This window comes from Streptopelia decaocto (genome assembly GCF_964273445.1).
Source record: "Streptopelia decaocto genome assembly, chromosome: 3".
Classification (NCBI taxonomy): domain Eukaryota; kingdom Metazoa; phylum Chordata; class Aves; order Columbiformes; family Columbidae; genus Streptopelia; species Streptopelia decaocto.
Window position 1 is genome coordinate 30,607,087 of NC_138656.1, and position 14,245 is coordinate 30,621,331.

At 38.0% G+C, this 14,245-nt stretch overlaps 1 protein-coding gene across 2 annotated transcripts in view; it reads right to left on the bottom strand.

The window, feature by feature from the left end:
- Positions 1-14,245, bottom strand: part of BABAM2 (BRISC and BRCA1 A complex member 2) — a 172,515-nt gene that overhangs the window by 16,930 nt on the left and 141,340 nt on the right. For both annotated transcript variants that reach the window (XM_082048307.1, XM_082048308.1), the window contains exon 11: positions 5,532-5,685. In XM_082048307.1, the coding sequence (XP_081904433.1) occupies positions 5,532-5,685 (154 nt within the window). The remainder of the gene's footprint in view (positions 1-5,531; positions 5,686-14,245) is intronic.

Below are 14,245 nucleotides of genomic sequence, written 5' to 3' on the forward strand. Positions count from 1 at the left end.
TGTCAGAAGCTAACATACCATAACTTAAGAGTCAGACTTAATTATCCAAGGAGACATTTAAAGAAAAGTACATGAAAAATATGACTCAAGAAGTGCGACTATCATATGTATGCACTGTACTCTGTAGTGGATGCAGAGGAACAATGTCAAAATAAAATAATATCCTCAGAAAATTCTAATTAAAAGCCATTTCTACTTTGCCTATTGTAGCTTACAATCAAAATAATTTTGTTATTAAGGTATGCTGGTAAATCAACTGCAGAATATTTTACAAGGACAAATACAATCATTATGTATTTTAACAAAGCATTTTTTTTTCCATTTGCCTTTCTATTTTTTATGTATAAATCTGATCACATCACAGTCCCACAGAAAGTAAGAGTTTTCATTTAATGGTCTATAAAATTTAATTAAATTCTTTGTAAGCTTCACACGGCTGGGTCATCACATCTCTTCTTGCTATGGCTGTTACAGTGTATTGGCCCTTTTGTGTTCTGAAAAAGAGCCCACCAGCAGCAACAAAATGTCACTCTTACTTGATTTCAGGCAAGAAAATCAGTTTTGTTCAGTTTCTGATGCGAGATTATCGAAAAACAAAGTTAAACAAGTGACCCAGCTCAACACCTCGCCCCATAGTTTGTACCTACCCCACTGCTCTTCTCCAGAAAGAATCATCTGAGCCTGGCAAACGTTCCAACAAACACACACACGCCTAAGGAATCCCCACGTCTCGATGTTTTCTGCTTCTGTGGCCTGCTCTCGTTTTCCTAAATGTCTTTCTAAGTTTAAGGTAACACGCAACAGAGCCAAAGATGGTCAGAAAACTTCGTGAGGAGAGTACGTGTAAATGCAAACAAGTTGTTTTTTTTGAAATCTACACTTTTCAAGATGCCTAATGTGCAAGAAAATCACACAATACATGACAATAAGATTTGCTACTTTTACAAACAAGCAGGAAAAATACTGAAATACAAACCAAGTAATAACAAATTAATTATTACCTGAATTACACCTATCAAGGAGAGAAGATTATAAAAAGGTGCAATGTTCACATGTAAACATTATCATGAGATTCCATGTAGCAATGGTGGAAAACAAAAGTCTTAAGGAAAGAGAGAAACCTGTTACTTTAAAAGAATTCAAAATGTAGTAATAGACATTGTTCCTGCGATGCGAAATAATTCTGACTTAATAATAAAAAAATAGATGAGTTGAAAAACTGGTTAACGTCAAAATAAAATAAAACCCAAATCATTAGGGCACTCAAAATTTACTAAATACAACAGCAAGTCTTTGCCATATTACAGCTGAGTTTGTCTAAACAGCAACACTTGTCCCTCTTTTTTTTTTTTTTTTCCCCCTAAATATCCTCTAATTAGACCAAAAGATGCATTTCCTCTCCTTACCAGGGAAGACAAAAGGTTAAAGCAACCATTTCAGCCAAATAGGAACCTGACACTTTCTGATCATAGGACTCTTGCGCCCAGCACAACCGGGAGCTGCTGCTGTAGTTCACACAAGACGCATCTGCATATGATCTTAAATTGCACTTGACCTTATGGCAGAGCAACAGCCAATATACAGTTGAGAGCACTCGAGCCCTTTTAAGCTTTCACCCTTACAGAGCCCCGAGGGATATGTAAAATTAACACCACGTTCAGCAAACACCCGTGAACGGCCAAGGACCACGATGTTATTCAGAAACCAGTTTTATCAGCCACCTTGAAAAAAAAAGAATATGAACCCTCGGAACAACCTTTTATTGTGATACCAGTTTTCCATCCTCCTATTTTTAATGATGAGTAGGTGGATTTATGTAGGATAAAAGAGTAAACTGAGTCCTGACTTGCTCTCCCTGAAGTTTAACCTAAGTCTACAGAGCAGCGCTGGGTCAGACAGAAATTGGGCCAGAGTGCATCTGAGAACTGAACTTAATTTGTGTGAACAAACAAGCTTTATTTACAGTATTCTTTCATAAAACCCCAGGCTCAGAGTCTGCATGTTCTTTAAAGGCTCCATTTATGTACACTTGAATGCCTATTTAAGCAAAAAACAAGAGAGCTTTCCCATGGAAACCACACAGAGATGTTTTATTTCACACGTACACCACAAACAAGGCTGCTAACTTTCCATAATTTACTGTATTTTCTTAGGCTTGCTATTGTATTTTAGTACCAAATCTTTTGGAGAAGTCGCTTACGCAGGAGGCCACAGACATATAAATAAATGATCTAAGAAAGGCAAAGCCTGAGATGCGAACTGAGAGGAAAAAGCATTTTGGCAGCTTGAAAGAAGATTTTAATATTTTTTGCTTCCCATTTTCTAGCTGGAGGAAGAGGTTAAAATTTTGAGTTTAGCTGAGAAACAAGCAATCCGGAGGCACTTGGATTCATATTATTTAATCAAGACTTGATTCGTCCCTTAGAATTAAACCAAGCCAGAGGGCAATCCCTGGGCTAAGATGACAGCAACCTTCAGCTACCAGATGCTATCTCCCAGCAAGGAATCTCAGCAGGCCTCAAAGGAGCCAGATGATTTTAAAAAACTGCTTAAGAGGGCACAGACGAAGATAAACTCAGTTTTGCAGACTTTTATTAGACAGGCATAAATTGGTCCAATTATTTCAGCAAGAACACAAACAGTTTTTCTCTGTGAGTGAAGAAGATCCTGCTAAACTGATACTCCGATCTGAGAATTTGCCTTTTAGATTTAGGTGATAATGTGTGTAAGTGTGAATGCATACCATCTACTTCTATATGTATATATTTTAGGGGAGTAATTTTGCCCCTACTTATAATTACTACTGGTTGTCTCAAGGTTACAGCAAAGGGTTAAGTCCTAACTTCAAAAGAGATGCCTACCTCTGCTCCAGGGCCACAAAGATAAGCAAGGATACCAAGATTTTCAAGTTTAGCCCTTCAGCTGAAGGACTGGATGGGCTCACCTGTTTGGAAAACAAAACAAACAAACAAACCCCACAAACAAACAAAAATCCTAAAACCAAACCACCACCAAACCAAAACAACAAAAGCAACCCTGGGAGAAGGCTGGGCACAGAATCAAAGTCCCGTTGGCATGAACTTACGACAGCTCTGCTTGTGAAAAAGCAGGCTGTGTTGACTTGCTGAAAACAGAGGCAGAGTTTGCCAGAACTGAGGCTGAGGAAATCTCTGAGTGGTGGTATTTCAGACTCTGCGGTGCTTCTACATCCTATAAAGCAAGGTGGCATACATGCTGCAACGTGTAACTGGACAGGCGGAGAATCCAGCTGGTGCAAGAGCAAGAAAAAGCCGTCCTTGGTGGTGTCTTAAGCTACAGGGAGGAACACGGTGTAAACTGATCCCTCAAGTGTCTGAGAATGAGGGTGGAGAATTTGGTCAGACACCAGAACATCAAGTGGGAGATCCTGTGGCCCTAGAACAGTAGGGCCAGAAAGATAAACAGAGCTGTTCTGTCTCAAAGGATGCCAAGCACTTGGGAGACCATTTGGCTAAGCGGGAAAAATACTACATATAAGCAAAACCTAATAGATAGTATTTAGAAACACAAACAAGTTGTCTCTGATTTATCCACGGATAAATTTACTTCTGCGGAGCAGAATTACATTGCTTCTACAGGCTGCATCTTTTATTCATTTGGGCTATTTTAATTTGGTGCTTAAACTAATATATTTTATTGTAACGCTTTCCTATATATATCTACCTATATTCCCATATACTTGGTTCATGACATGGCTACAGTAAAAATAAAGTAGAATGAAAAAGTATTTGGTTGTGTTGAAACCCACTAACCTATTCTAAGAAGCCCTAGCAAATATTTTAAGCACTGTTTACATAAGGTACTCAGTCTTTCTTAAAATATGCTAAGACGTATCATAGCATCATACTTTTCTTGACAGAGATTTATTTATGGTGCCTACTCAGGAATCACTAGTTGTTCCTGCAAGCAAAGCGCTTTTAACTAGAGCAGCTTCTGTCTCTTTGCAGCTCAATGATAGTTATTTCAGACATCGCAGCATATTTTCTTCCCCCGCTTCTCATCATCTTTCTCTTATTACGTATCCAGTGTAAAATTTAAATGCAAAGGTTCAAACATAAGAGTGAATAACCTCACAAAAAGTACATGTGATAGTAAGTGTACATATTTAGTGCTTTTTGAAAGAACTGTTACAGTACTTCTAAATTTCAAGTGCAGAGCAGAGAAGTCCATTTGTATACACCCACTCAAAAATGAATGCACTTAGCAGACAGCACATAGGTACTTGTAAGCTTCCAGCTGCAAAGAAATGCATTTTGTAGTATGGTCATAAAAAAGCCACAGTAATGTTTCCAGTTATTGTTTCAATTTCTTTTCCCCCTTTTTTTAACTAAATACTCCTAATATTCTGCTAGAGAAAAGAAACAAGTCCATTAAAAAAAAAAATCATATTTGATCAAGAAATGGCTAGCATGGTAGTAAAACCAAATACTAGCAAAAAATTTACATTACAATGCATCAGACTCCAAAATCAAATGTTACTTGATGTTCTCCATAAAATTTGAATTATTTCAAAATCCGTAAACACTTCAGTCAATTGTTGTTTGCTTCCATCCTTTCCAAATTACAGTCAGTCTCTGACCATGCCATTCATTTGATTTACTCAGCTTGAACTATTTTCATTCGGCTCTTATTTACGCATCTTTGCTAATTCAATTTAATCTTCTGATTGTCATTCAAAACATTCATTCCAATACGCCTTATTATTTATGCAGTTTGATGCCTTTACGTGCTGAACAACCGATAATCAGCCTGCTTAAATCTGTTGCTGTTGTAACATTTTTACACTTTGTAAAATCGAAATGCGGCAGCGAGGCCGTTGCCCATATTGCTCCATTCAGGTAGAATCTGTTTTGCTTCATTAGAAGATGGGGATAATATCATAGCAAAGGGGCACCACTGTCCCTGGCAGCTTGCAACAGAACCACTCTGGGGAGGCTGTCCTATCCTCTTTAACTGGAGGGGATGCTCGGGCTGAAGAGGTGTCTCCCCTTTCTGAACCGAGGGCTTGCAGAAAGACTGCAGATGAAACAGCCTGAGGTTCTCTGCTTCGAGCCAACAGAAAAAGCAGTAAAAAACAAAAAAGGGACATTCAGTCTTTCAGGTAACTTTCTGAAGTTCTGAAGTGCTTCCCTCCAGGGTCCTCCCATGGGGTTACCTTGCCTGACTGCTCCCACGCAGATGGCTCTGGCTGGGGGCTGTCCTATTTGCTCAGATTGGAAGCTCCTTGGAGCAGAGATTGTCACCACTCTGTGCCCGTACAGCGCCTGGCAGACACAGCCTTCTTTTGATCAGCCCTCTGGCACTCATGTAATGAGCATGAGTAATTAAGTATCTGTCTGTACTCATATACGGGAACGCAAAGACTGTATAAGAACGAAAACAGGTTCAGCTTTTATAACGCTGGAAACGTACAGTTACATCCATGAAATTTCCACTGACAGATGATTGGGTAACAAATGGAATATTTTGTAGGAAAAAGCAATCTGACTTACTTGGCTCTCTTGGCCATTTCGTTGCCATCCCAACGGGGGCTGTATGGGTAATTCTTCTGGGCCTGGGAGTAGAGCTGGCCACTGTTAGTGAAGTGGTAGACGGACTGAAATGTTAGGGTTGGTTGGTCTCGAGGAAAATACAGGGGTAGGTCAACTGAAATTAAAACCAAAAGAAAGAAAGAAAAAGAGTCAAAAAACATATCATTGCCTTTTTTTTTTTTTAAACTGGGAACATATTAATTTCTACTGAAATGTGACAGAAAATGAAAAATTGATGATTACTTCTAAAATATACTTCTGTATTTCTTATAAGTAATGATTCCAACATATTGCTGTATGGGACACTTTATCAAAACATTTTTGTAAAGTATGTAATTGAAAAACCTGCTTACCTAATGTATTTCTATGTTAATCATAATGTTTACACCACTATTATTTTGTTATAGAAAAAAATAAGTTATTTTCCTTTAGGCTGAAATTTTCCTTTTCAAAAATTTACAAAATACAATATCTGCTTCAGCCAATTCATTTTAGTGCCCCTATGGACATCAAAAGCATTATCATTCTCATTTTACAGCTGTCTAAGACCTAAGTGGATAAATGATTTGATAAAGGACGTAGAAAGATTCAGTCACATGAGTTGGAAAAGATCTCAACTTGTTGTCATCTGCTAGACAAAAAAACCCCCACAAATCCAAAAACACACTGCAAAGTCGTTAATACCCAAAATATCTCACTAAAAATAAAAATCAGAACCTCTTAGTTCCCTTTGCTTATCACTGTCTCATGATCAGCTAGGTCTAGCAGAACAATAAAATAGTCTACAACAGTTAATAATATGGTCAGAAACTGGGTTTTGACTTAACTTTTTCATTGCTGGGTTTATAGTTTAACAGAAGAATGTGCATTTCTTTTCAAGGTATAGACTTTATTTACAAAGCACCTACAACCGTACTTTCTCTTATCCCCCAAATCACAATACTTTAATTCTGCACAATGAAAGAACACTGCAATGGAACTGTGACTCCCTAAAAATCTTAAATATTTTCTTCCTATTATTATAGCAATGAGTGAAATAAATTAATAAGATTATAACTCGTTCACAAAAACCTGGGTTCTCAGTATTCTCTCTTTGTCACTTGACAGTCCCTTTTCAAGAGAAGGAAAGACTCCTAAGTTAATAAATGGGTTGTAATAGCTGATGTAGGAATCAAAGCAGGTGGCAAAATCAGTACAAACAAAATTTGAAGACAGCAAAAGGAACATTACAGGACTAAACCCATCCTCAGGTGGAACAGGCTCTTCCCCCCAGTACGCCTTGTACTGCACTGTATTTTCTACTTTTACACACTTCACGGAGCAGAGATTCCAGCACTTCCTTTAAAACCTCTGCTTATGGACTCAGATATTGGTGTAAGAATTTTCTTTTTCTAGCTCCCATGCAATTGTCCTGCCAGTCTCTTCATTTTTCAGTTCTTCTAATCATGTCTGAAGACTCAGATGAGCACCAGCCAACCCATAGCTCCTCCTCCCCTAAATGACCCTGCAAACTCTACGAGTAAATCTGTTTGTAGCCATGAAGTACATAGAACTGAATGTGATAGTCCAGCCGCAGTCTCAAAATACAACTAATCACCGTGGACAACAGCATTTTCTCAGTTCAGGACCCAGCGCCTGAGCTACATGTGGTGACTCGCAGAGTCTGAGTGACTCAGCTCACGCAGCAGCTTCCAGCAGATACTTAAGCATTAATGACACGGGCAGAGTTCTGCTAATTTGAGGGCAGGTCACCACTGTGACAAAGGTTGGACTCAAAGACTGCTCCGTCAAATTCCACTTTATAACGCGATTATTAAATAACAACCCTGAAAAACATTGGCGTATCGAGGCCATTTATGAGCGCGCGAGCGGTCTCCTCCCCACGCGGGTGGGTGGAACGCATGTGCTGCAGCTGCTGGAGGACTTCACCCTGGAAAAGAGCGTGAACCAAGGAGACAGGCTCTCTGCTTTAACATTAGAAACATCTTCAGCTCTCAGTGCTTAAACTCTGCCCCTGCAGTGCATCTTTTTCCTCCTTAAGTACCAGCTCTTTAAAGAAAAGCTACTTTGTGTACTTGTGTATTTTATCACTCTGTGAAAGAAGTAACGAATTTCAGCAAAATACTTGTGTAATAGTTCAGTCCTTACATTTAACTTTTTACTTGAGAATTTCTGACTTTCATTAACCATCCTTTGAAAACCTCTGCCTATGTAATGAAGGCAAGCAGCAGCAGTTTTCTTCCTGTTACCTAAAACTAAAGGTTTGCACTTAAGAGAAGGTATCTGGCACTAGAAACACTGTTTAAATGGATAATCTAGACATTGCCATCACTACAGAGATGCTTCCATTCATTATGAGCAGCTTTTCTTTTACAAAAATATTTTTCCAGCACTGCTATCACCAAAATATAACAGAAAACATTTCCTCATTTTAATAGTCAAAACCTGCGTGGGAATTTTCAGGAATTACTTACATTATAAACTGTTAAACCAGATAATAAAATTAGATTTAAAGTTGTGCATCCCACATCTGGCCAATAGCTGTATCATCCTGAACTGCAAGGAGAGTTTTGGAAAATTTGACCTGCCTTTGATTTCTAACACTACCTTTCACCTAAAATCACCGAACTCCCATTTTTCTGACCAGAGTGTTTCCTTAACAGAGATGTGAGATGAGCCTAGACCAAGGAAAAAAAACCTGTCCCTAATTCTGGAACACAACCACACCTAAAAGACCAGTAAACAGGAAATAGCCTTGAGTTGTGAAGTGTTATTATACACATCTCAAGGTAGCCAGCTATTATTTCAGCAGTAGGAAGGGAAGGCAAGAACTTGCTTCCGTCACAGTGGATGCCCATCCACTGGCACTTTGAGTGTATGCAGAGCTTGGATTTGTTGTGTTTTATTGTACAGGAAAAATCAGCAAATACCATTGGTAATCAATGCTAACAAGGTGCTTTCAAGATAAAAGGTCAAATTCTGCTCATAGTTGCATAGGTCGATAAAATTTTCCTGTTTACCTGGTCGTATATGCAATCTGACTCTCAATCTGTACATTAATAAAAAATCAGACCTGCCTTCGTGGGATATGCAAAGTGGCAAAGGTAAGCATTAGCATAATTATATCCTAGACAACATTTACACTTTTCATGAAAAAAGCATCACAGTTAGAAATGGCACCACTTCTGTAAATCAACACCTGAACTAGGTAAACTATAAAAGCACACTTCAGTTCGGCTTGCTAGTTACCCAAGAACTACAAAAACATATTCATGCTGAACACAAGTACTATTTCCAAATAACAGCTGACTCACAAAGTACCCTGGTGATATGTCTGCAGAAAATAAGCCGATGACTCATGTCTGTAAATTCCTGAAAGTACCAATAGACCCCTTGCTTAGTCATCTTTTGCTTGGATGCTGGGTTCACCAGCGCTGTAAACTATTATGAGGGATCTAGCTCTTAGTAGGACTCTCTCCCTTTTTTCCTCTCTTCTAAGCAGTGCAAATTATCTCCCTAAAAATAACTTCATCTACGTGAGTCACTTCAACTAGCAAGCTTATACAAGTCATGCAGTTAAGCAGTAATATTTGGTTATGAAGTTAAAAATCTTGCTGTCAAACTCAGATTTAAAATGAAAATTATGTCAGAGGAAGTCCCATTTACCCCTTCTCTCACAGAATTAGAAACATTTCCTTTGGAAAATTTAAACAATTAGCTCATTCAGGAAAATAAAGCTTTCTAATTCAGTTCCATACTCAAGAGTAATTTAATCCTGATGATTTCTTACTTTGGCTTTCCTAAGCATTGCACTATTAATATAAATGGAGCTCAAAGAAGCCGACTGGAGAAAGAAGCCAATACCACAGTAAAACACTGCTTCCTCCTATCTTACAATTTACAGATCATTTTTTAAAAGTCAAGTTTTAGAAAGCCATAGTGCAGGGAAAATCCTGCACGAGCAGAACTTAGAGGGCTGTTTTGGGCAATTAAACATTGAGTAAACTCTTCAGTGATTGAACCCTAATTTTCCCACACAGTTCATAAGAAAGCAAAAGAAAAAGGACTTGCTTGTTGAGAATGAGTCATGTTGTAAAGAAACTTAATTACAGTTTATAAATAGTTGAAGTTGCTCTCTTTTTGAAACATAAGAAACTATCAAGAAGTAACACACAAATTACTTCTCTTAACTTAGCATCTAATGCAAACATATATTCAAAACATAGTTATCTTAGACCCCAAACCCTGATTCATTAATAACTAAAAAACTGTGCAATGAATCAGTAAGGCTTAATTGTTCATTTTCTTAAAGAACACCCATACTGAGATCTGGAACAGGTTACCTAGTTCGTTAAGCTTACGTCAACAACTAGAGTTGCTTTCAACAGTCTTTACGCTCAAGTAATATCTTTACCATGTTACTGTTTTATTCAACAGCGTATGAAATGTGAAAGGGATGTCTTCACAAAAGCATATCCTAGTGCTGCTATAAGGGTTCTGAAGAAAAATGGTCAGAAGGAAAGGCAGGTTTACCTTGCCCTTAAGCACTCGAAAGATGGAAAAACAAAACCATGCTTGAAATACATGCTGCCCATACAAATATTTCACAGTACTTCAATGGCAATATTTAGAAATTTTTTCCATACACTGTTGCCATTCTAGAGAAAAGGTTTATTCATCCTTTGTAAGGCAATGGACAAATCTACATATTTGTTTTCACAGAAGTCAACATTTACTCACTGGATGTGACCCACCATTTCAATGCTTGGATGATACTATACTGGTTATCTTATTAACCTTTGGTATGCTTGAAACACAGCATTCTTTCCAGTTCAGGTCCCAGGCTGGGCAGAGCTGACCAAAGGAGTCTGGTTTGCCTCACCTGACAGGCTCTACCCCTCTGCATTTATTTACTGCACAACACTGAAGCCTTGCTCTGATTAAAAATATATTAATTTCTGCATGAGCTTTTCAATGTGATGATTCTAATAATCACAAGAGATGGTGATAGCTCCATAAAATATTTTAAAAATTGTTTCACAGCACCTTCATGAGTTGAGAGGCTATCAGACTGCAGATATCAGATTCCAGACTAGGAATGACAGAACGAGGGAAGGAGGGTCAACTTGCCTACTGATGCTGAGTGCCAGCCTGTAGGATCCAATTCTTCTGAGACTTAATAGTAGACAATCATTTATATAGCCAAACACAAGTCCTTCGAATGTTGACTGCCATAGTTGGTACTTCAGCAGCAATGATCACTGGACTTGTGAAAAGTTTTGCTTAAATTACTTCACCAGAAAAACAAGAAGGGTACAAGAAAGATGTGCCAAACCCAAATCTCCAGAGAACAATGAACAATCTTAGCCTGATACTGTCCGTTCTCTTCCCAAAATGCCCTGACTCACTCCGAACTTATCATCCAACTTTGGCTTGGGGCTGACTCTTCATTCAAGTACTTCTGATGAAATAACGAATGGAAACAGGAAACATGTATTCCAGACTTGAGAACTGTCTCTTATTAGTATATATTGATCATATTCTTGCTTGTTCTTTTTTTTAGTTTACTGAATTTCACATTCTCTTTGCCATTACTTGCAACTGAGGTCACACTGCTGACAGAAACAACTTGAGGATTGGAACTCACTGCCTTAAACTGAAAAGTTTCTCAAATGCAGAACTGCAGCTTTCATGATGTGTTAATGTGGACGAGACCCATGTGAATTCACAACGCAACTTAGTGGTAACAGAGATACCATATTATATAATACTCCATACACATCTATCAAGCTCTATTTAAAAAGGAAATTTTCTAGTATATTTTCTGACATGACTTCTCCTATGGGAAAGCTGTTCCAGACAGTCTGTATGATAGGTGAAAAATCTTTACCTAATTTCAAGGGAAAACAGCTATCTTCAGTTTTTACACAGAAATTCCAGTACAGAAGGCCTTTTAGGATCATACTGGTCACTGCACCTACTGAGAAGCCTGAATAGATTCAGGCACAAGCATTTTGGGGACTGTAGCAGCTGGCAGGAACCTCTGCAGGGCAGGATTTCAGGTCATTTTGCCTAGTGAATCTTTCTTCAACTCTGGTGTGCTGGATGCCTTTGCTCTATGTTCTGCTGGCAAAAAAAAGGGTGAATTTGGCTCAAAACACAGAATTACTAAATGCCACAGCTATCCTGCTTTGGTGTGTGGTGATATAGCCTTGCAAGAATGAGAGAGCAAGGATGACAAACAACATATCAATGGCATTAGTGTGAGACTGCAGTTTAATAGAGCACAGGCTTGGAATTCGAATTTATGAAATACTCTTAGGGCTAACATCCCTTCTGGAGAAAAACAGGTTCTTTGCAGGAAGATGCTATTTTGAAATCAACATTTCAAAATTTCAAATCTGAAATGAAAATCTGTTTATGGAATTCTAGCTGAGACACTCGTGGCACTTTGGGTGTGTTGGTAAACACAGCTGGTTTCGAAATAATTAGGTCTTAGGTCTGCCCTTGCTATGGGAAATATCCACCCCATTGATAAAGTCAATACTTTGATAGTAAATGCAAAAGATTACTTACATGCAAAATACTTCCAAATAAATGCTATGAAAATACAAGTACTATGAAAAATTACAACCACATTTTTTCTTAACTGCATCAGTTAAACTGAATGTACAATATTAATGAATGGAAGATAAACACTGAAATGTGACTGTAAAAAAATGGCAGTATTTGAGATTATAACAATGTATTTGAACATAGGAAATACACAGTTTCTTGTCTTGTACCGGGAAATGGGTCTGGCAACAGAACTCACTAAGGAGCCAGTCCTGTAACTGCATTTGTAAAACGATTGATCCACATAACAAAACAAGATCTACTTGTCCTTTGTCAGTAAGTATAATCTTCAAAATGTGAAAGGAAACCACTGAGATGTTTAGAAGATAAGGTTATTAGAAGGTCATTAGGAAGAATTTAACTGGGACAAAAAAGGAGGAAAACTGCTGAGAAACCCTTTCTTTAGCCCAGGTTCAATGTGTTCCCCCAGAACGCGAGGCACCTCACAGAAGTCCTGGCAAATGCCCTGTTCGCAGTAACTTTGGTGATGTTCGTTGTGACATTAAGGAATGCTTAATATATTTTTTCCTTATTTCTTCCTTCTTCTTTTAACCGGACAGGAATAACTTTCAGTTACTGTCAGCCCAGGCTAGATTTGAAGTTAGAATTCATTCTCCTTTTTATACATAAAAAAAGATTTTGCACCAATAGTATGTCACCTTCCCTGATGTGATGACTCTCAGAGAGCACTTAAATATTTCTGAAGAATGGAAACAATGCCTTGTGATGGATTAAACTATTCCTACAGAAAGCAGATTTGTTTACTTGTGGATTTCAATAAGACTAGAATAAGTTTATCACTTAGTTTTCTTTCTTTTGGTTTGTTAGGTGGCTTTTTTTTTTAATATAGAGCATACAACCTGTTTTTATTTGAAGAGCACTGCATGACACTGCTATATGTATCTTGTGGTTCTCATTCCACGGGAACTACAATACAGTCTAGGCACCAATGGCAACTAGACTGATGAATACTGTTGTTTTGATTTTCTTTCAACATAAGCAGATGATACAGTTGTAAAAATATCCCATGTCTTTATTGTAACCTGTATCTTCCTTTTTAAGTATCCCATTCTTCATATAAAAACTGCATTTTAAAAAAATTCAACAAAACTATTTTAAATACTTTAAGTTACAGTCATGTGCTACAGAGTATCTAAGTCTTCATCTAGTCTTGCAGAGGAACTAAGTAACAGATCAAATCAAGATATTCTTCAAGCAGTTTCCAGCAATGTGGTCAAAGACCATAAAAAAAAGTCATGTAACTTAACTCAAAAATGGCTTTATAATGTCTTCTTGCTTTGCAGTGTCATCACCCACCTACACTAAGTCATACTCTTTTGGACTTCTACAGCAAGACTGGACTACTTCCGAAAAATATCCTGTGGAATGTCTCATAATCCTATACTGACCTCCCCCAAAATGCCATCATGGCCTCACAGCTCTTTTCTTCCTCCAATTCCTTTAACCGTGATTATTTTCATTAAGAGAAAGGCTTTTTATTTTTACCTCACTAGCTTCAGCTAGTGACATCTATTTAGCTTTATTTTTACTTCAAATTCTCAAAAGATCTTCGTTCCCTCCCCCTTCCGTTTTTATTTCCTTTTATTGTTTCTGCTGTAACAGTTTCTATAGTAACTTCTCTAAGTGGTGATGAGATTGATGCTACTAAAAGCTGCATCTGCTCCATCTGAATTGCTTGAAGCTTACACTTTAAATACAGTTGCAGTTGTTACAGACGTAAAAAGCAAGTTGTGCCCTTTTCTTGGCCCAGGCTGGTGACCACAGCACGTTACTGGCGGAGAAAAGGCAAAACCTTTTCCCCTGCTTTCCCAGGACAGAGATGCACTGCTAAAAGCTGAGAAGTTCTACATCACTTTCCAGCAGGACAGGAAGACTTTTAAAGTGTGTTTTCACCTGAAAAGCAGCTGTGCAAAAACACTGGCTTCTCTCACTGATACTTCATTAAGCTTGTGAGGCTTGCAAATGAGATATTTTTCCTGTTCTAAACATTGCCTGGGATTTGAAAGGAAAGCAATTTATTTCATTCTCATCTGTGATCA